Raw genomic sequence first — 23666 nt, 5'->3', positions numbered from 1 at the left:
CTCCCTCCACCAACCCATCCTTCTCTTGAGACGCAAATAAGTCGGGGAGAGGCTCGCTTTCCACGTCCTCTGCTCCGTCAGTCACCATCAGCAATATGACTTCGGGCCTCTCATGGTGGGGTTTGAGGCGGTTGGCATGCAGCACCCGTAGGGGCTGACGAGGGGTCTTCAGGTCCACCAAGTAGGTAGCCTTACCCTTCTTCTCCAACACCTCAAAGGGTCCTGACCAGCGATCCTGGAGGGCGCTAAGCTCTCCGGGTTCGATCACCCACACCTTCTGGCCAGGCTCCAACTCCACCGGGTAAGCATTGTGGTCATACCACGCCTTCATCACTGCTTGGCTGTCTTCCAAGTTGTCAGAAGCTTGCTTCCACAACTTAGCCATTTGGCTCCGGAAGGCCAGCATGTAGCTCACCACGTCCTGGGGAAGCTTTCTGGGAGTTCTTTCCCATCCGTCTCTCACCAGGCTGAGAGGTCCGCGCACAGGGTGCCCATACAAAAGCTCGAAGGGGCTGAAGCCCACTCCCTTCTGAGGCACTTCCCTGTAGGAAAACAATAGACAGGGTAGGAGGACGTCCCATTTCCTCCGCAGGCTTTCAGGCAGACTTCTGATCATGCCTTTCAAGGTCTTATTGAACCTCTCCACCAGACCATTGGTCTGGGGGTGATAAGGAGTGGTGAACCGGTAGGTCACTCCACACTCCTTCCACATCGCCCGCATATATGCTGACATGAAGTTGGTCCCCCTGTCGGACACAACTTCCTTGGGAAAACCCACTCGGGTAAAGATTCCCATCAGGGCCCTAGCCACAACAGGTGCAGTAATGGTCCTCAGAGGTATAGCCTCTGGGTACCGTGTGGCATGATCCACCAAAACCAGGATAAACCTGTGACCAGCTGTGGAAGGCGGATCTAGCGGACCCACAATGTCAATGCCCACCCTTTCAAAGGGGGTGCTAACGACAGGAAGTGGTTCCAGGGGAGCTTTCAGCTTCACCCCTGTTTTCCCACTGGCTTGACAAGACACACACGTCCGGCAGTAGGTGTCGGACGACACTTTCATCTGAGGCCAATAAAAGTGTGGGACAATACGGGCAAAGGTCTTGTCTTGCCCCAGGTGTCCTGCCAAGGGGATTTCATGAGCCAATTCCAGAAGGAAGGCTCGGTAACGTTGAGGGACAACCAAGGCCCGTGACGATCCGTGCATGGGTGCCTTGGGTTCACTGTAGAGGAGGCCATCCTCCCAGTAAATATTGTAGTTCCCCTCAACGTTCCCTGCTGCCTGGGCTTCGGCCTGTCGCCTCAGTCCCTCAAGGGTAGGACACTCCTTCTGGCCCTTGCAGAATTCCTCCCTGGTCGGCCCTCCCTCCACGTGCCACTCGGCCGGGATGGGTAGGTTCTCCAGTTTGGTAACATCCCCCTCCGCGGACTCCTGGTCCACCACCTCCGGTGGCCTATCCGTCACACGGGGCGTGGATGCCGAGGCAGGCTCCTCCTGTCCTCGGTTCTTCCCTTGATTGGCAGCCGGCGGTGCCTTTGTTCCAGGCTCCCGCCTAAACGAACTCCCCCTCCGGGTAGTCGCAGACCTTGTGCTGACACAGGCCCAGTCAGGTGTACCCAGCATCTCAGCATGAGTCCGGTATTCCACCTCCTTCCAAGCATTATGCTCCATGTCATTCCCCAGCAGACAATCGACTGGCACGGCAGGGCTTACGGCAACTCGAAGTAACCCTGCAACCCCTTCCCATTCAAATGGAACCTCGGCCACCGGATAGTGGCCCATTCTGCCGTCAGCCATCGCGGCGGGGTGGAGTACATGGGGAATCACCTGCTCTGGAGACACCAGTTGGCTACGTACCATAGTCATACTGGCTCCTGTGTCTCTCAGAGCCTCCCCTCTTTGGCCGTTGATGGTGACCCACTGCCCATACTTTGTGGTATTTGCGGGCACCTGGATCTTAGGAACCATCTCCCGTTCTCCCAGGGACACTAAAGTGACACCCGCCCACTCCCTTCCCTTACCTAAGGGCATCTCCTCCCCGAGCACTACACTAGCTACTCCGGGGGTCTTTCCTCCGATGGGAGGGGGTGGTCTCTTCGGGCACTTCACATCTCCCTTATAGTGTCCGACACCACCGCACTCGTAGCAATGGACAACCCTTGGCTGCTGACTCTGGCCAGGATTAGGGTTTCTGGGTGGGTTAGCCCTAGGGGTGAATCCTGTTCCCTTCCCTTGGGAACTATTTTGGGGGCCTTTAGAGAACTCCATTTTCTTTTCCCCTCCCTCTTTCTTCTGGGGGGCGCCCTGTCCGGTCCAGTCCCCCTTGTGGACACCCGGGTACTAGCCCAAATGTCCGCCTCCTCAGCAAGCTTCCGGGGATTGGTCAGCTTGCTATCCACCAGGTGTTGACGCAGTTCAGGGAAACATTTTTCGAGCAGGTGTTCCTTCAACATCAAATCAAACAACCCCTCGTAGTCCCTCACCTCACTGCCTTGTATCCAACCCTCTAATGCCTTCTTTGCATAGTCCAGGAAATCCACCCAATTCTGTGTGCCCAGTTTGTGGCTACCCCGGAACTTCTGCCTATACTTCTCGGGTGTTAGTCCAAACTTCTTCACGAGCGCCACTTTCATGGTGGGGTAGTGGGTCTGCTCATCCTGCTCCAGGGCCAATAATGTATCCCTACCAGCTGGAGGCATGTATTTGTACAATCCCCCTCCCCAATACTTCTCTGGAACCCCATGGACTCTTAATGAGATCTCATAGGCTGCTAGCCACTTGGCGATATCATCACCTGCACTATAACTAGCTACTATGTCTTTTGGCAAATAGGGTTTGGATTCCCTGGTGACTCCTCTTTCTTCGCTGCCACCACTAGGAACAGGGTGTGCCCCGACCCGTAGGATCTGGAGATCTATCTCCCTGAGCCTCAACTCGTGAGCCATCCTCCGTTCCTCTTTTTCTTTCTCCAGCTTCGCCAAATCCCATGCGAGTTGTCTTTTCTCCCTCCGGTCAGTGAATTCTGCTTCTAATAAGCCGTTGCTAGAGACACTGCTGCCCTTCCTTGAAAGTGTTCTGGGCCCCGCTACTAGGTCCCCCACCTCAGGTTGGTACAAACCAGCCCCCTCACTGACAGGCTCTCCATCCCTATCTTCCTTCTCCACCTTACTTTCTCGTCGTGCCTCCCCCCAAGCCCTTAAGCTGGTCTGGAGTTCACCCTTCTTTGCACCTTGGGGACAAAACACCCCCTCTCGCTCACAAAACTCTCTGAGTTGGGCCACAGTGTAAGTTTCCACATCCTCCAATACAAACTCCATTTTGCCCACTCAGAATAGAAGACAGTTGCGTACAGAATCTATGCAGGGGGGTACCTTTTATAATACCTCCTCCCACCACCAGAAGTAAATTTGGAAAAAACAAACCCAAAATTAGGAAGTCCGCTTGGAGAAAACTCCCGGTGTAGGCCTATGGACTACCCACAGTTATTGTCGAGTAGACGCAAGCACAGCTCAATCCCACCACTGAACACCAATTTTATGTTGGAAACCGGGCAACCGGGTTAGCAGTCACCAGGTTCCCAACACGGTGGTAGCTTGGCTCGAGCGGTCGGGGGTCAGGCACCGTGTGAAGCGTACGTCACACCCTCACAATAACCATGCGTTCATCCGTTCCAAAAACGACACTACACCGTAAAAATTATGAAAGAAAGAAGTTTGTCTTTATCTTATTTTCTCTTAGTTGCAGGTTTCAAAACATACATACAATACCATAAGACTTTTCTTGAAAATAGCAGGTCAAATAAATAATACCACAGTGGGGTTTCAATAAATAGGATCAGGTCATAAATACGGAATAAATATAGGTGCAATAAATACAGAGGGCAATTAAATACTGTCAGACAATAAATACTATGCAGGAATAAATACAGTCAGACCATAAATAAAACGCCTTCAATAAATAATATAAGCAATCAATAACAAGTGCAAATCATATCACATTTATGAGGTAGTCTGGTTTTACTAAGCCCAAGTACAGCTTGTGGTTATTTGGATGACATGGGGGGTGTCCCACCTAGATTGGTCAAGGCTGGGCCTGAACTGAGGTAGAATCAGGGTAACCTATGGATCTGGATCCCCCACAATACACAACCCCTCACAAAGGTCACTACACCAGTCTCAGTTCACCCCTGGCACTCCCAGGCTGGTTCTAACACCCCTCTAGCCCCTAGACTGGTCTTTTAGGGCTCCACAGGGCCTCAGATGCCCTTCCTACCACTTACTGCCCTTTTCACGATGATCGGCTCCGCTCGGCGCCGGGTCGACGTCGCTGGACGGCTCCGGTTCGATGTCGCGTCGCTCTGTTCCACTTGACGCCATGTCGATGCCGTCTGGCGGTTCCGGTTCGATGTCGCGGGGCGGCCTCGGTTCGATGTCGCGTCGATCTGCTTTACTTGACGCCGGGTCGGTGCCGTGAGGCGGCTCCGGATCGATGTCGCTGGGCGGCCTTGGCTCGATGTCGTGTTCCGGCGTCACAGGGTCACGGTCTCCCCGCTTCCGGGTGTCTCCGGAGTGCGACCTCCACTCCCGACCTCCGTCGGCTCCACCTCGGGTTCCGGCGACTCCGGAGTGCGATCTCCACTCCCGACCTCCTGCGCGCTTCACCTTGACCTCAGGCGACTCCGGAGTGCGATCTCCACTCCCGACCTCCTGCGCACTTCACCTTGGTTTCCGGCGACTCCGGAGGGCGGACTTCACTCCCCCGTCGACGCCTCAACTCGACCTCAGGTGAATTCCTACTCGACCTCCGGTGACTCCATGACCTCCGTCGGCGCCCTCTATCGACCTCTGGCGGCTCCGGGTACGACGTCTGCTTTCAGTCAGCGCCGCTTCTCCACCTCGGGCTCCAGGTCTCCAGGCTTCTCGACGTCAGGACTCCAGGAGAACACTGCTGTACAGGTCAGGAACTTGCTGTTCTTCCTTTGTAAGGCCTGTTCCAACTGTTCAGGTCCTTAAGAGGGTTTTTCTGGTCTTGGTCCCACACAGGGCTCTAGGCTGGGCTTGGTCAGTAGGGACTAGCATCAAGGGTGGGTTTCTGGACCCCACTCCAAGCACTGGTTTCCACCCCTGCTGCCTCACTCCTTCCTCCTTCTGAATCTCTGTCCTCTCTCCTCTCTAGTCAAGTGCCAACTGCCACTCTGAGATGGCCTCCCAACATTCTAAACTGCCTCTCCCTCTGTCACAAGGTTCTAGAATGTTGCAGAAGGTTCCAGAAATCTCCAGTGGGTTCTGATGATGTCACAGGTGACAATGGGTGGCCACCATTTTGTGTCTCAGGCCCTCAGACAGAAGTTCCAGGGGTAGGGAAAATGGCTCCCTGACCCTGCATCAACACTAAAAAGTCTGGTGGTTCCTGTAAAGATGAGGCGTCAGAAGGTTTGCTTTTAAGTAATTTATTCCTCTACAGGACGACACACTCAACCGGAGGCACGGGGCATACTGAGTTCCTCAGGGTAACACCAACGTTCTAAACTGTCAACAAGGAAAGTCAGCTGTCAACATTCCAGCTGCTAACTGTCGCGCGCAGGAGGGAGGGGCGCGCGGTGAGAAGCAATAGGCTAAGGGAAAAGGTTAGGTACACAACACAACACATCTCCTTCCCATATGAATGGAAAACTTAAAGGAAGAAGGAAAGAAAGAAGGGAACACAGGCAAGAGCCATGTCTAGTTAACCATTCACAATATAGTCATTATATTTGCAATGTCTAACTACTCTGCAACAGCATCTGCTGGTGATGGTCACTTCGTTCCCAGTGTTATTCTCTGGCACCAATTCATGACTCAGTTCTTGTCTGTCACTTGAATCCACGGAACTCCTTGTGGCACCCGTATCAAGAAAACTGACTTCTCCTCTAGGCCCTGAAACCTCTTGGACTTCCACCGACACCTGATCACTGGCCTTACCAGGAGATGCCTCGGGAATGCTTGTGCTAGGTTCTCTCATCCCCCCAATGGTTTCGATATTCTCACCACCATCACTACCTCCTTTGTTTCCTCCTATAGTTTGTGGTAACATGCCATCAAAATCATCCTCAGAATCAGATGAAACATGTTGTATCCAAACCTGCTTGTATGGCACATCCCATTCCTCATCCGCTATCTTTCGTTCTTGTCCAGTTTTGTCCTTTTGAACACCATCTGTCCTCTTACAGACAGACATTGCCGATGCGTGCCATGCTCTTCTATCACTAAGGGGTGTAGAGTTGCAATGCCCCTTTTTCACCTTTTGTGGATTTGTAAATCTCCTTTGTTCTTTTACAACATTACCACTCCTTTTCATTCTCACCTCGTCACCTACTTGTACTTTGTTAACTTTGCACTTATACTTATTGTCTAATTTTCCTTTGCTAAGATTTTTTTCCTCCTGTATACTCTTTCTGGCTCCTTCTACAGACCACTCCGATTCCCTTGCTCTTTTGAGCCATCTGATATTGTCATTTGATACGGGAGTTCTGCCTCTCATAATTTCAAAAGGGCTCACCAAGGTTTTCTCTGCAGGTGTAATCCTGTACCCCCAGACCATTTTGTTTAGATCTTTCCTCCAACACTTTCCATTATTGTTGGCCACCTGGATGATGTCTCTTATGACCTTATTCAATCTCTCTACAGCACAATTGCCCGCAGGGTTGTAAACAGAATTAATTGTGTGTTTGATGCCATTCCTGTCAACAAACTTTTTGAAGATCTCAGAAGTGAACTGACTCCCATTACCGCTGACAATTGTTTTAGGTAATCCCTCTCTAGTAAATATTTCGTCCATAAATGTTATAATGTCAGTTGCATCGACCTTCCTACAAATCTTAATCTCCGGCCATTTTGAACGGTGATCTACTTAGACCATAATGTGTACATGTTCCTCTTTCCATCTTACAGGACCGAGTATGTCAATGCCCACTCTCTCCCATGCCCTGTCCGGACACTTCTCTGGTTGGAGAGGAGGTCTAAGGGTCGTTTTTGATTCACCTGAATTTATGCATTTCCTCACCCCATCCTTTAATGACAATGGTTTTTGTCTTACCTTATGCAGGCAGGGCACCGCATCTTCTTTTAGTTTCATTACTTGTTGGAATCCCTTGAGTTTACCTAGTCTACCATTTACAACTTTTTGTGATTTGTTCCCCCATTCCGGTAATACCTCATGTTGTGTAACTAGGACCTGTTCAACACTGTTCGGGTTCAGAGTTATTCCAAGTTTTCCCTGATCCTTCCAACCCAGCACCGAAGGGCCAGTAACAGCAACATATAACTTGCTTCGGGTTTTTCTTTCCTTAAATGCAAATGTCAGTTCTTTGAAACCCATAAGTTCAATCGGTTCTCCCGTGAATGTTTTAAGTGTTATGTCAGGTCTTTCTAATTGTCTTCCTACCTTGCTTCTAAATTTCTCACTCCAAACATCACGGTTAACTATAGTGCATGGTGAACCAGAGTCAGCTACTATATCTATATTTACACCTCCAATATCCACTAAGCACATGGGTTTCTCTTTCTTGTTCATCTCTTCATTCTCTTCAACCGTTGCCTCATTCACATTTAGTACACATAAGTTGTACTCTGAATCATCCGAAGAGTCATGCTCAATTTCTTCCTCGTTCTCGTCCTCTACAAATTGTACTTGTTCTTTCATTCTCCTTTTGCATGCTTTCTGAAAATGACCAATGATCCCACATTGGGTACATTTGTTGTTTCTTGCTGGGCACTTCCAGTCATTTGCCAAATGTTTACTGCTACCACACCGGTAACACCGCAACTGCTCGTACGAACTAGCATTCCCTTTGAATTTAGTTGTGTCCTTCACTCTATCTTTAGTACTTTTCTTGTATCCGCTTATTTTTGCCACTACACTGGTCTCCTCATTTTTTTCTTTTACCTCATTGATGACTTCCTTCGCACAACGACCTGTCAATTCAGCTTTCTTTACGATATCAATAACTTGTTGGAGATGTTTTTCACCTTTAGCCCATAAGGCGTCCTGTATGTTTGAATTTGCAGCACACATCACTATCTGATCCCTAATTAAGTCATCATGCATGTTTCCAAACTTGCATAAGAGCGCCAAGTTCTTTAAAGCAGCAACGTAGTCATCTATATTTTCTTCTTTTCCTTGTTTCCTTCTGTAGAACTTATACCTATGCACCGCTACGCATACAGTAGGCTTATAATAACCATCTAAGTCCTCTATTGCCTCATCATAAACATTCCTATCTTCTCCAACTCTTACTTTTTTATTTATATTATTGTACACTGTAAGCCCACCTGCGCCTAAACAGTGTAACAATATTTTTTTCTTTTCTTCCTGCTTGAGTGGTTCATCCTCCTTATCAAATGTAGATATGTAGTTACTGAAATACTCCTTCCACTCTTCCCATTTCACAATTGGCACACCAGACCCTTTTAAAAATGCTTCTGGGGGTTGCAAATTGTATATATTCGCCGACGCCATTTCAAAATTTCTTTTCCAAAATACTAAATGTCTCTAAATACTATACTTTTACAAGTACAGTCAAATCGGTGTGCCACAGTTGTATTCACTCAGACCCAAGTGTTTATTCTTTTTTTTTTTGTCTAGTTTTTTTCCAAATTTCCCTTTACTTTTCTTGCACCAGTGAAGTCGATTGCAAATGCCTTCTAATTAGTTTAATATTTACTCAGTGTTTAGGTTTTTAATCAGTTTATATCACATTCCTTTGAATCTCACAAGAATCTCACCTTCCAAATTTATTGCGCTTTACCAGCATCAGACTCAACCAAGGATGCACTCAATCCGATCAGAAGTAGCCTCGAAATGCTCCGTAGTGCCACTGTGCTCCTTCGTGGTTGCGAGCGTTTTACTGCTTTGTTTACACTCGCATACTAAAAATAAAATGGTGGCACGCAACTTGTCTACGTCACCACGTTGAACAAACTGGTGCGCAAATACTCTTCCGGAAACTCAGGCAGTTCTACTTACGTCACTGCGTTCTAACAGGAACGCCTTTATTGTGAGGTGAATTCAAACCACGTCAATTTTCTTCAAATTTCATTATTCTCTCCTACCACACAGCGATGGACGTTCCTTTGCGGGAGCGAGGTAGCTGTACAGACCGTGGTGAGACAAAAAGGCACTTCCAACTTTTCCTCTTTTCTCCTCGCACTTTTGTAGTCTTTGTAAATTCTTCTTTTTTTTTTCCCAGTTCGCGTGTGATTCTTTCCGCTGTAGGTATTTTCCTTCCTTTGCTATGTCTACTTGTTCCGTTGCCCCTCACGTTGGTTCCTTGTTATCAGTCAATATGCTTTACTTATTTCAGCCTCAATTTAATTTTTCACTTGCCATTAAACACAGCGTAATTCAAATGCTCTTCACAAGGTCCTTGCTCAAGTTACTCTAAGCTCAGTTCCTTTTTCTCAGCCACAAAATTTTTCCTTATTTCCGCCTCAATTTAATTTCCACTTGTCAGCAAACAATGCGTATTTAAAAACGCTCTTCACTATGCCCCTACTCACGTTTCTGTAAGGTTCCTTATCAGCTTTAATTTAGGTACTTATTCCTCCGTTGTATTATATTAATTGTCCTTTTCTTTAAAATTCCAATTTCATCTTCATGTGGGTTCATCCGTGCGTCGACCAACCATAACTCGTCGCCAAATTGTAAAGATGAGGCGTCAGAAGGTTTGCTTTTAAGTAATTTATTCCTCTACAGGACGACACACTCAACCGGAGGCACGGGGCATACTGAGTTCCTCAGGGTAACACCAACGTTCTAAACTGTCAACAAGGAAAGTCAGCTGTCAACATTCCAGCTGCTAACTGTCGCGCGCAGGAGGGAGGGGCGCGCGGTGAGAAGCAATAGGCTAAGGGAAAAGGTTAGGTACACAACACAACAGTTCCCAAAAAGGAAAAAGTATAACAGGGTTTGAGGCAAAAGTGGGACAAAATAAATAATGATGAGGAGGGACCACCCAAAGGGCTGACAGGTCTAACAGGCACCGTGTCCGGTTCGGGGCTGAAACTGGGGTCAACATCGGCAGTGGCACCGGACGTCGTCGGAGGTGGTGCCAGAAGAGGGGTCGATACCGGTTGAGGTGTTACGAGGTCAACCGGTGTCACCTGGGATCCGAGCCCAGATCCAGGGGGGGTCCTGCGGCGCCGGGGCCGAAGCAGACGGCGGCGCCAGAGCCGCCGGCGATGGAAGGACTGGACCCCGCAGTCGGGCCCGTGGGGCACATGGGCGCACCAGCTGGGCCAGACGGCCCAAAGAGTCGGGCCACGGCAGCAAGAAACTCTTGCACCTGAGCAGGCATCGCCAACAGACTCAGAAAGGGCGGGTAGGCCGGCGGCAACGTCGCAGGCTCTGCCGGAGCCGCAGGGGTGGCACCACGCGCTCCCTCAGCCGCGACGGGAAGTCGAGGAACGACGACACTTCTACGACTTCTTTTTGGAATGCTTCGACTTACCTGACCCAGAGTGAAAAGACTTAGATCCAGAGGAACGATGGGGATGGCTCCGCGACCGGTCCCTCAACCTCCCACGGGACCGGGACCTTGAGCGGCGTGGAGCAGACTGCCGGACTTCCAGCAACTTTTGGGATTGCTCCCGCAAAGTGTTCGGCGCCATGTCCCGGCAGTCGGGGCACAAGTTGGAGTCGTGGTCGCGACCCAGGCAGTAGAGACACGCGCGGTGTGGGTCCATCACCGACATCATGCTGTGACAGTCTCCATAGTTCTTAAAGCCGGGCATCCCTACGACACCAGGAGTCGATCGACCCGAAAAAAGTGAGACAAAAGCCCTTGAAAAACTCAATCAAAAAGTGACTGGGGGTTCTTGCTCTTCCCGGATCTGCGCTTGCTGGCGCAGAAAAAGAAAGATTTAAAAAAACAACAACTCTTGGCAAGTCAAAATCCACTATTTGTTACACCTCAATCACACCATAAACTTCAACAGTACTGAGAAGGAAAAACCAAGGGGATGTTTTTATCTATATCTTATTTTAAAACATCATCAGAATGTACATCACAATATTTCTAAAATACATAATTCAATTATTTAATACAAAATTCATTAAAAACAGAGAGAAAAAAGAACAGATATAAAAATGAATCTTTTGACAATGGTTATTCCATCTGAATCGATAACAGTATTGACAATATCTTATTTTTTTATGATCAATGCTATTCGTTCATTGGATGTAACCTCCTAAAAATGAGCGTCGACGTGTTTCGGTGGTACCCAAACTGCATAAAACCACCTTCTTCAGGACAACATATATTCTATCCCTCTTTCAAATTCAAAGCCTATATCATTAAAGTAGATATTCATTTGGGTGAACCATTCTTTTCTGAATGTCCTTGTCAAATGGACCACTTTTATCTGGCAATCTTCTTTCTTGCTCAATTTCTACTTCAGATGTGCAGGTGACATCACGTTAAAAACATACATGTACCGCTCAATGGTCGGTCCTTATATTCAAAATTCAAAATTCTTAGCTCAAATACGCCAAGAATAGCGTCAGGTGGTTGCGCTTTGAGCGAGTCACGAGAAACCGCTTAGTAGTCGGACCTCGGAGTAACTTTCACCTTGTTTGTAAGAAAGGAGACGCTCCCGTTTCTGGTGCAAACTTCTCATTAAAATACTGTCTACACGGCAGTAAGGCTCGATGTATTCCCGCTAGTTTTCTTTTTCGTGGTGAAGGGCTCTGCGTCTCAATATGCACAGAAAAAGAAAGAACTGACGTCAGCGCACGAGGGCGGCATCTAAGTAGCTGCCGTGACGTCATCTCGGGGACCATGACGCCAACGACGGACTCGGAGCCGCACGATGCCACCTTCCGACGCACAGGGGTACGGCTGCCGAAAAACTTTCCAGATCCAGTCTGACGCCTGGGGGTAATTCTAAGGTAAGGAATTTATCACTACGAGTTTCTTTCAGATCTGTGCACTCAGACGTGGGTCAGCTGAGGCAAACTGCAAGTAACTGTGTGCCAAAGTCTAACACGCAACCTTTATTATAACCTTTTAAAAAATAATTTTTTACAGCTAGCCCTTGCGCAGAATGGAAAGAGGGAGAGCAGTGAGGCATCTGCAGTTAAAGTATCCTCCAGAAAGAATGATACTGAACGAGAATAAACCTATTCATTTGTAATCTGCATGAGCCAAAAGGACATTTGAAACAGAAACCAGTAGGGACTCCATCTCTTGCTTAGGAGGGAACCATGACAATGGGCCACCATGAATAAGGATAACATTACTTACCTGTAACAATCTGTTTGCAGCTTGTAGTGCTGTAGGTTTCACAAGACTGAAAATTACGAGGCCAACGCTTAATGACAGATTGTTTTACTTTAAAAAAGGGGTTTCGGTTTAAAGGTGTCTCAAGACCGCCCAGGAAACACATAACGCTCTAGGACACAGACTGAACCTCAGATCGAGATTTGCTCATAAACTGAGTGTTAATGATGAGATGACAACCAGTGCACTGTCTGGGAAATGGAATAATAGCATAATATGTTGGGAGTAGACAATATGAAGCATGCTCACATGCATAGAGGTGGAAAAGGCACTTGCCCATCTATAGCCAAACTGTTATAGGTATGTAACTTTCCATTTAAAGCATGTGCTGCTAAAGATCACAAGCTGTACATAGACTAAAAAGCTGTTTCCAATCCCCAAAGCAGTGGTCTGCAAGTAAAGATCCGAGATGGCTGGAATAATGTGTCAAGTATAGTTTGACCAACTCGTGCTTCTTTTGTTACATCTTTCTATTGGTTTCTAATTATTCACAAATTGTGTATTTCTTTAAGAGATTGAAGGTGGAGTAAGTGGGGGGTAGGGGGATTAGAACATAGCCAACATGAAGTCTCAGTCAGTGAGGTCAGCGGTCTTCAGACTGTGCGACACGTGTTTCTTGTCAGGCTTCAATGTCCACACCCTAGTGTTTGTCAAATGTATGTACGGATGCCTGCGTAAAAGCTGTACATATATCACCTAATGGTATATTAGCTGGAAAGGCCACTGTTGCTCTTTTCTTTCCAGTTCAATGTGCTGTAGTTATAGTGGTGTATTGCGTGCTTAGCCTTGGCTTAACGTATTTGACTACACCTGACAATCCACCTGGCAATGCAAATGTCTTAACACAGGCTTCCCAACATGCATTTGGGCAAGTGCAACAAACAACTTTGTTGCACATGTATTTGTCAGGTCAATGTAATATATAATTGATAACATCAAAATCTCTTTCAGCAAGTGACGGATGCAGGAAATATGAAGTTAGCTCAATCAAATGATTAACGTGAAATAGCAACACTACCTTTGACACAAAATAGGGTGTGTTCGCAGCACAACTATGTCCTTATGTATTTGTGTAAAAGCTACTTCCACTGGCAAAGTTTGCAAATGACTGACTCTGCCAAGGATGTGATTGTACTATGAAGTCCACTTTCCAAGAAAGGAACTGCAGTGGGCATGAATTTATTGGTTTAAAATAGGTCTTTAGATGTCTACTAAGAATAATGTTTAGATCCCACAAAGGGATCCGCTGTAAAGAGGAGGGTATAACTTGCTTTAAACCTTTAAGGAAGGTTTTCACAACTAAAAATTTAAAGGTAGACTGCTGTCTGTTTTGCAAGTAAGTCGCTATGGAGCCCCAATGTACAAGTATGACGTGTGCAAGTTTTGTTTTTTACAGATCTAATAAAATAACAAATTGTTTGTACATTAACATGTCAGGGCTGTACATTTAAATAGTTACAGTAGTGGACAAACATTTCCATTCAGCTGCATAACATGCCCTCGTTTCGAGCCTCTTTTAGTATCTATATACATTTGGAGGAAGTCGTACGTACCAAAGGTCTAAGATCTCAGGTGCCCAATCACAAGACTGTGCTCCCCGAGATAGGGATCCCATAAGTGACTCCGCTGCTGAGGACCCCTCTGTGTAGAGCTGCAGCCGTTTATGCAGGCAAACTGATATTTCCTATAGCACTGATAAGTACTAATAAAGTGATGCTGTACCCAGGTTGGAGTTAGGAGAATAAGTCCCTTTGACATATTTTTCACAAAACATAAGGTATCAGTGGTAGTAGCGGCAGTAATTATCCATACCAACAGAAACAGGACATTGCTAAGGAACCACGGGTGAAGACACCGGGGAGTGACATTAGGACATTTTGCCTTCTCATGGGTTACAAACAGGTTGATGGTGTGCCCCAAACTTGAGAGCAAGTGTTTGGCACGTGATTACTGATGTCCCACTCCTAGGCTTGCAGATAGCTCCTACTGAACAAAGAAAGAAAAAAAATTCACGGTTTGCCTCTGGGATGTGTTCCACTAACACATGTACTCAGTGGTGGCTGCTGGAGCAGTGTCAAATGTTTTGCGCTTGACCACGATCATATTCAGTGTATGCCTCCCTGCTTCTGAATGCGGTGCTTTATTGTGGTGCTGTCTGTGCGAATAAAAACTAAGTTGTTGCAAATTTGCTATTGAGAAGCTTGAAGGTCTAGTTACTCTGCTGTTAGTTCCGGCACACTGATGTGTAGCACTGCTTGATGTGTTCACCGCTACCCTGAAATCTTAGTGGAACCAGATGTGCTCTCCAATACATGAGAGATGTGTCGGTATTGAAGGTAACTTGGAGCTGTGGGTTAGGAAAAGACCTGCCCAGTGGCAAGTTCTTATTATTATTATTATGGAGTTTTGTAGAGCGCATGGTTACGCACCCCGGCGTGTCCCCGCGCTAAGATGAGAAGCAAAAAGGCGAGCCGTGCAATAGATCATACCAGTGCGGTGCGGAACAGATGTGTTTTTAGTGCTTTACGAAAACTGATTTCTGAGGATTCAAGGCGCAGCTCCAACGGGAGTAGGTTCCATTTTTTTGCCGCCAAAAATCTGAAGGATCTTCCTCCCATTCTAGCCTTTCGAACTTTGGGGATGGTGACCAGTCCAGTGCCCGAGGATCTGAGCGACCGCCCAGGTCTGTAGGGAGTAATGAGATTACAGAGAGGAGTGGGTGCCTTACACGTAATGATGCGGTGGCATAGGCATAGTGCCTTAAAGATAATCCGTTCCCTGACGGGTAGCCAGTGGAGGGATTTTAAGGCCACTTTAGATGATGTTCTTCTTGGAAGCCTCAATACCAAACGGGCAATAGCGTTCTGAAGAACCTGGAGACGGTTGAGGCATTTTGCTGTCACACCCAGATACAAAAGATTTGAATAATCGAGTCTGGATGTGACCAAGGCATGAACAAGAGTCTGCCTAGCACTAACTGGGAGTAAGTCGAGAGTCTTCCTAAGACTCTTAAGTATGCCGAAGCAGATTCCGACCACCCGATTAATCTGGGCCGTGAAGGAAAGTTTGCTGTCAAACACCACTCCCAGATTTTTTGCCTGCTGACAAGGTATAGGGGTAAGTCCTAGGCAGTCCGGCCACCATGCCGATGACCACACATTTGGTGCACCTCCTATCACGAGCACTTCAGTTTTTGACCCATTCAACTTCAGGCAGTTGTTAGACATCCAGGATGCAAGCTCCTGCATGCAGGCACTGAAGCTGGATGCAGCGGCGTCAGGAGCTCGTGTCAGTGAGATGACCAGCTGTGTGTCATCGGCATATGACACTAGTTGGAGATCGTGTCTTTCCACAATAGTGGCAACAGGGGAAACATAAAGGTTAAACAGGGTGGGGCTAAGGGCCGAGCCCTGAGGAACCCCTTGGTTGAGAGAGAACATGCGAGAGTAATGTTCTCCCTGTCTAACCTGAAAACTCCTGTCAGTAAGAAAAGACTGAATCCACATAAGTGCCGAACCAGTGATACCTCCTTTGTTAAGACACTGTAGCAAGGTGAAGTGTGCTACAGTGTCAATGGCCGCACTAAGGTCAAGTAGTATAAGGGCCAGTGTGCCCCTCATCAACCCCTTTCCTAATGGTCTCAGTGGCCAAAAGTAACGCAGACTCAGTAGAGTGAAGGGCCCGAAAGCCGAAATGAGTAGCGTGAAGCAGGTTGGCTTTGTCCACAAAAGCCATAAGTTGGAGATTGGCCACCTTTTCAGCCACTTTAGCCATATAGGGTAGGAGTGAAATGGGTCGGAGATTATCCAGCCTGTCCCAACTAAGGTTGGGTTTCTTTTGGATCGGAAGTACCACAGCCTGTTTCCAGCTTTGAGGTACGCTGCCGAGGCCAAAAGAAAGGTCCAAAACCTGTCGGATGTAAGGTTCAAGGATCTGCCAGAAGCTTAGGAGATGCCGAATCGCGTGGGGATCCTGACGTAATTGATCGACATAACCGCTGAAGCTCTTTCGAGGAAGGAACAAGAAAGTTAGTCAAGCTGTTTGTTCCTACATCGACTGCTTTACTCTCCCTGAAAGCTGTTCCATTTGTTTTTCCTCCCGAGAAGGTGGAATAGATAGTGGCCACTTTGTCCGAAAAGAAGGCAGCAATGCGATTGCATGAATCTTCCGAGACCAGTAACGGGTCAGTCAAAGGGCCACAAACGGCAATCTCTTTATAAATTTTAAAAAGCTCTTTAGTGGAGTTATTGGCATCAGCTATTCTGCCAGAGAAATAGTTGGTTTTGGCACGCCTAATTTGGGTGTGGTATTCTCTAAGTTTAGCGATATATTTCTGTTTTGCTTGATCCAAATAAGCCAGTCTCCACTGTCTTTCCAGTTGTTTACAATCAGCTTTCATCAGACGTAGTTCTTTAGTATACCATGGGGCGGATTTCTGACATCTGCTAAGCGGATTCTTATAGCATAGCGGGGCAATATCATCTAGGGCCTTGGTTATACGAGCTTCTAGTTTCTGTGATGCAGATGTAGCATCCACACCTCCTGGATTCCCATCCTTGGTAAGAGCAATGTCAAACTTGGCTTTAGAAAAAGCAGTCCATTTGCGACTCATATATTTAGAGTTAATGCTCTTATAGTTATGGCTAGGAGGGATGCTTAGTGTAAAGGGCACCAGAAAGTGGTCAGACCAAGAGAGTGGAACGGGGGGGTGAATTTCAATTTCTTTCCAGTTCATAAAAATCGGATCCAATAAATGTCCTTTTTGATGGGTGGGGGTTTCAGATTTAATCTCTAATTGAAGAGATTGTAATTGCTGACTGAGATCAGTAGCTCCTTTGTCCAGTGGGTCCTCCCAGTGGATATTAAGATCGCCTAGGAGCATAAATTTGTCTCTGCGTAGAGCTGTCTCAGTCAGACTCTCAATAAGGCTATTAGAGAAATGAGTGAAAGGGCCTGGAGGACGATAAATCAAAAGGCCCTTCAATACGTTTCCATCATTAACCTTAATGGAAAAAGCACCCGCTTCACTGTCGGCAATGTTCAGTAGTTCAAGCTGGCAGTATAGCGGATTTTTATAAACTATGGCTATTCCGCCACCTCTGCCCACAGTTCTATCTAAGCGTGACATGGCGTAGCCACGAGGTAGAGACGCCACTATGTCAGGTTCAGAATCAGAATCAAGCCAAGTTTCAGTAAGAAATAATAAATCCAACTTATGGTCTATGAGTAGCTCATAGATGTCAAGACTATGTTTTCGCAGTGACCTAGTGTTCAGTAATCCGCATAGGAGCCTTCTATTTATAATCTTACACGCAGGGTCGATGCGCCAGTTGTATTGACACATTGCATATGGAAGTATCTTCTGCCTTAAGACTGTGAAGACAAGCTTTATCGACAGGCCGGCAGAGGGCATGGAGTTGCTGGGCGCTCCAGCAGATAGCAGGGCTTTTTTGGACAGGGGTTATGGCCCCTGTCCCCGGCCGGCCGCGGACGGGCGCAGACTGGCTTGCCTTTGGCGCGCCAGCGGCGCGCCCGCTGCGCGCGTCCGCTGCGCGGTCGCGGGGGCATCGTCCTAAATAGGATCTCGCTAGAAAGCCTAGAGCGCTACCCTCGCTGCTCCCAAGATGGCGGCTCTGTGTGAGCAACCGGGACTCACGAACTGTGCAAGAATGCTCCGACCAGCCCAAAAGTGCAAAATAGCAAAGAGGAGTCTGTAGCACCAGGTAGGGTGACAATTTAATTTTTAAAAGCAGTAAATTGTAAAAACAATGCTAAATAGCCTCACAGCGTCGCGCAATCACACTAAACACCCGGCTCAAGCCTCAGGTGTCCTCTAGCGCGGTCGCGAGAGCAGCGACCTAAATAGGATCTCGCTAGAAAGCCTAGAGCGCTACCCTCGCTGCTCCCAAGATGGCGGCTCTGTGTGAGCAACCGGGACTCACGGACTGTGCAAGAATGCTCCGACCAGCCCAAAAGTGCAAAATAGCAAAGAGGAGTCTGTAGCAACAGGTAGGGTGACAATTTAATTTTTAAAAGCAGTAAATTGTAAAAACAATGCTAAATAGCCTCACAGCGTCGCGCAATCACACTAAACACCCGGCTCAAGCCTCAGGTGTCCTCTAGCGCGGTCGCGAGAGCAGCGACCTAAATAGGATCTCGCTAGAAAGCCTAGAGCGCTACCCTCGCTGCTCCCAAGATGGCGGCTCTGTGTGAGCAACCGGGACTCACGAACTGTGCAAGAATGCTCCGACCAGCCCAAAAGTGCAAAATAGCAAAGAGGAGTCTGTAGCAACAGGTAGGGTGACAATTTAATTTTTAAAAGCAGTAAATTGTAAAAACAATGCTAAATAGCCTCACAGCGTCGCGCAATCACACTAAACACCCGGCTCAAGCCTCAGGTGTCCATTTTGGTTCCATTACCCGAGTTTGTGCTTAAAACCTGGCTCCACCAAATCTGGGTCCTCCCAATTGGAGCCAGAGGGGCCAGACGTTTTTTAAATAAATGAGCAAGGAGCTTAGGTTTATCTTTTCTTCAAGCTGTTCAACTCCCACAAATGTCAACACTGCTACCCCTGAAATGTTGATATGTTGCTTCCAGTATGAGTTCCAGCTCAGATACCCACCCCCAACTCCAGGGATCTATGTACCAGGGGAAGCAAGTCAGTGTAATAGGCACACCAGGAGTTACAGAGTGGAGTAGCTGGAAGGGGTGGGGAGTGGAAGTAGCAATTGACAGAGGTAAGGGAGAGGGGTTTTACGGTGTAACATATACTGACAGTTTGTCAACTTCATTTTCAGGAGGTGGTGTAAGTCATGTGAATAGTGGAGGCACCAAATCAGGGACTGCACGGTTGACATTTCTGAGGAAGCGATACAAGGTAGGGCAGTGCTGGCCGAAGTTTGTGTTAAGAAGAGGCTTAGTAGGGAATGAGGAATGGAGAGTGAATTATACACAGGCTGTGTTCTTGATGATCTTTGTATCTTTCTTTTCAGTTGTGAGGCAGGGAGGGTCTTAAGACAGAGGATATGACTCTGGGCCTAGCTAGGACAAGTGGTAAGTGAAGATGGGCATGGTTTCAATGCTTGGGCTTTGTTTAAAGATATGCTAGAAGACATTTTCAAGACCAGGTTGGACTTTCTTGAACACGTGAAACAAACATGAAAAAGGGACAGAAAATACATGGGTTAACTGGATCTAAACCACAGATTCAGAATGGATCATTTGGCGTGCGTGTTAGGCACATTTAGATTCATAGTGAGTACACCCTGACTGACTAGCACGCTGCAATATTTCCTTCCAAAAGCTGCTGACCGACTGAAGACAGAGAATGGGTCTTACCAATATCGCCCAAGACCCAGAGTGTTCTTGTTGTTGTATGTTCACAATGGTCAGAGCCATTCTCTGATCTGAAAGTTACTAATCACCCTCATAATAACTCATCCACATGTATTACCATCTTTCGCCACTCAAGCAGATTCTGCATCTTCCTTTGTCCTTATATTGCCATAAAGTTATTTGCCCTGCATCTCTCAATGCAATTACAGGAAAGCATCTGCTTTTACAAAGGGTCCATGCTTTCCTGCATAGTCCGTCGTGATCAGGATTGCCCTCACCTGCGGTATCCCTCTCCATGGTGTGAAGAATGGACTGCATAAAATCGTTCTCCTTGTCTGGGCCTAGCAGCAGCGAATCCAGGGTCTGCTCCTCCAGCACCGAGAGGAGCATGCAGATGCCTGTGAAACATGCAAAACAAAAAAGGTTACTGGGTACATCAACATCATCTCTACAAGCGGGGCATCAAACAAAAGAGGGAAAGAAAACTAAAAGTTACAGATTAAGCGTATAAAAGTGTTAACCGGTCAATAAAAATAATCTACTGGTGCAATCTTCATAGGTTTTACCTCCAGCTGAAACCTAACTTTTCTAAGTGAAACATGAATTAAACCCAGGCTTGTGGGTACACGCGGCTTTCCCAGGATGACTTGTAATTATGAGGGATGAGTGTAGTAAATACACTTGTCGCAACAATCCCTTCAGGTTTCAAAATTTCACTCCATGGGGAACAGAAAATAAGTGTGGTGACAGACAGGTGAAGAGGGACAAGAAGAAGGTGCTTTTCTGCCACACGCAAAGGCAAGGAAAGAATATTTACACATTGTATATAAAAAATCATTTCAGTCCAATTTTGCAATCTTAAGCACAAGAGGCGTTGAACACCCAATGATCAGTATGGAATTTATCGCCTTGAAAACATCTTCAGGCGTAAAACCTATATCACCTTCACTAATAGAGCCACATGGAGGAAGCAGCACAGCTTAGGTTACACAACAAAAGCTAGTAAATTACCTTGGGGCTGCAAATCCCATTGGTGCATCTGCCACAGGCAGTTGCAATGTGCCTGGCCATGCGGAAGGAATGACTTCAGCATCCTTCCTTCCTCCCCAGTGATTTTCCTATCTGTCAATAGCACTGCCAGGTGGACAAACAGAAGATGGATTTTCTGAGTGACTCCTTTGTGCTGCGTGAGCCCTGATTTTGAAGAATATTAGCCTGCAGTCCACTCATTGATTTGAGGAATGGGGGATCAAAAAATAGCATAAGGTTGTGACACTGGGGTGAAATGCTTAAAGGATGCACAATCTTACTGGCAGCCCATAGAGTTAAAGCACTGCATACTGCAACTAGGAATGGAGGGTCTTTCAATGGTAGCAGAGAACAGTGGGTACAGACTCCCTATAACACAGACACGCCAAAGCAGGTACTCCAAAGATTATGCCCCAGTTATCAGGAGATGTGCGCTGTGCAGGACTAGCTTTCATACTATAATGAATCAACAGCAATAAGAAGCACAGAAAGACATTTCCTCTCACCCAGCCAGTAGTTCTTGTAGTTGTTGGTATCGTAGAGATGTGACGGCAGGAGAATGAGTTTCCCTTTCTCAACAGAGTAAAAGCTGTAAATATCAGGGCTATCGAACAAGCCCAGCTCAATGACCTTGAAGAGACAGGTGAAGGCTTCCTGCAGGTCATAGTAATCATCACGGTCCACCTTGCCCAAGGTTCTGGCTGTGAGGATTGCCCACCGCCGGACCTGCCAAGAGAAATAACAGGAACAATAGAGACAAACAGGTTATATCTCATGAAAAGGGATGACACCAGGCAAACACATGGGGCATCAGAAGTTAAGGACTGTGTCATTCTCTCTCTACTGGACCTCCAGCTCTGCTTCTATTTCAGCAGTTGGCACTGCCTGGACACATCTTTTGCAAAGTGAAACAACAGATCCAGGGGCAAGAAAATGCACTCTGTGACCAAGGGAAGTTATTTTACTGGGGAAGCTATGGAAAAGCAAATCTATTAGCAGTGTTTCTCACAAGAGGAAACAATGCATAACCAGCAGAGCTCTCTTGTACAAACATGAACTGTTCAAGACTTCAATTCCACCTGCAGAGGCTTCGAAGGCCAACTGTGAAAGGCATGTAGGGAGGACTGTTGAGACATGAACCTAGTTTAAAAAAAACTGCACATTAACTCCTCTACATGCTTCACCACAAGAAATGCTTCCAATCTCGGGCACAAGAACATAATTTTGCATCTTTTTTTTAAATGGCATTATACAAAGAGTGAAAACGATGTCAGGAAGGCACCATACATAAGTTTACATATCTGCAAAAACTCAATCATCAAAAAGAGGATTGGCATTGCAAAACAATCCATACAGTCTTTACACAAAGTACTTTGGTAAAGCCTTTTCTGGTAGAGACTCTACCTAAGAGCAGATTCTTTACCTGAGAATAGCCCCCAGGTGTCAGAATGGATCCAGAAAGTCTTGAGCAGTACCTCTGCGCACTACTAGGTGGCACTAACTACACTGCATCAGTGCTGTCTCATTGGAATTGATGTGTGCGCTGCCTCTATAGCCGCCACACCAGCATGACATCAGCTTCTTTCGGGACACATTACACGCCTACAGACATTGATGCACGTCAGAATGGTAGCGACCAGTGTGCTAAAGGAAGGAGTGTAGTTCGCAGAGTGGGGCAGAAGGGAGGGTCGGAAGAAATATGAGGTTAGATAGTCTCGCTACCAGAAAAGGAGTTACTGAAGGTAATTAACATTTTCTTTTGGAAAAGACTTCAAACTGCAGATTCCTTACCTTAGAATAGATACCACAGCATACCACGGAGCGGTTCCGTCATGAGCATCAGTTGGGTTGTGCTCATGACGGAACCGCTCTGTCATGGCACCCACCCATGGGGGATGCACCTGCGCTCCCCCCATGGGCAACCCAACATGCTGGCACCAAGTTGGATGGCAGCGGAAGAGCTTCCGCTGCTACCCCCGACCCTCCCCCCAGGCGATACTGTGACGTCAGCACGCACAGCGCGCACGAACATCATCAGGAAGCGCTGGGATGCCTGGAAGCCATTTGCTTGCCGGAATCCGGAGGAGAGGATGAGTTTGTGTGCTCAGGTGGGGCGGGGGGGGGCCAGATGCACACACATTGAGGCATCGGGGGAGAGGAAAGAGTATTTCCTCTCCCCTGATGTCTCAATGCAGGGCATTCCTGCTTCACGATCGTGCAGCAGGAATGCCCCACTAGACACCAGGGATGTCCTTTTTTGGGCAAGGGTCGCTTCCTGTGGGGGCCAATTATTTTAAAGACTTTTCTCCCCCCCCCCCCCCCTCCCCCGGGGGCAAATCTGCCATTTTTGTTGGCATTTTCTGGCCCCGGGAGGCGGGGGGGGGGGGGGGGGGGGGTCGAAAAGCCGACTAGACCCAGGGATTCTTTTCAAATTTAAATGGAAGTGACCCCTTTGGCAAAGGTCGCTTCCAGGGGGCCAATTTGTTTTGTATGGGAATTCTGCTGCCCTGGGGGCAGATCACCCCGGTATTATGGCCTTGCTGCAGAAACCCCCACTAGACACCAGGGAATTATTTTAAATTGAAGTGACCCCTTGGGCAAGGATCGCTTCCAGGGGGCAATTATTTTTTTTTATGTGTATTCTGTTTGCCCTTTCTGCCCCCGGGAGGAGAGGGGGGGGGGCAGAAAACCCCACTAGGCACCAGGGATTTTTTTTTGTGTGTAATGGAAGCAACATGGGACAGATTTGCCCCTTTTTTTGACCTTTCTGCCCAAGGTGGGCAGGGGGAGGCAGAAAACTCTACTAGGCACTAGGGATTTATTACTTTTGCAAGGGGGGCACATTTCTTTCTGCTGTTTTCTGCCCCATCAGGGGGACAGATTGACCTGGCAGACAACCTCATCTGATCCCTTGGGCAAGATCACCCCCGATTTTTCTCAGCCCTATTTGAAGGCCCATCTGGCCGACTGACCATTTGGGTAGT

The 23666-nt window shown here is 47.4% G+C and overlaps 1 protein-coding gene across 2 annotated transcripts in view; it reads right to left on the bottom strand.

Annotated features, from left to right (window-relative positions):
- Nucleotides 1-23666, bottom strand: part of SETX (senataxin) — a 674415-nt gene that overhangs the window by 479560 nt on the left and 171189 nt on the right. For both annotated transcript variants that reach the window (XM_085613922.1, XM_085613923.1), the window contains exons 5-6: nucleotides 21189-21408; nucleotides 19932-20051 (exon numbers count right to left, since the gene is read on the bottom strand). In XM_085613922.1, coding sequence (XP_085470048.1) covers nucleotides 19932-20051; nucleotides 21189-21408 — 340 coding nt within the window. The remainder of the gene's footprint in view (nucleotides 1-19931; nucleotides 20052-21188; nucleotides 21409-23666) is intronic.

This window comes from Triturus cristatus, chromosome 1_2 (assembly GCF_964204655.1).
Source record: "Triturus cristatus chromosome 1_2, aTriCri1.1, whole genome shotgun sequence".
NCBI classification, from domain to species: domain Eukaryota; kingdom Metazoa; phylum Chordata; class Amphibia; order Caudata; family Salamandridae; genus Triturus; species Triturus cristatus.
Note: the sequence above shows the minus strand (reverse complement) of the source record. Positions and strands in the feature narration are given on the sequence as shown.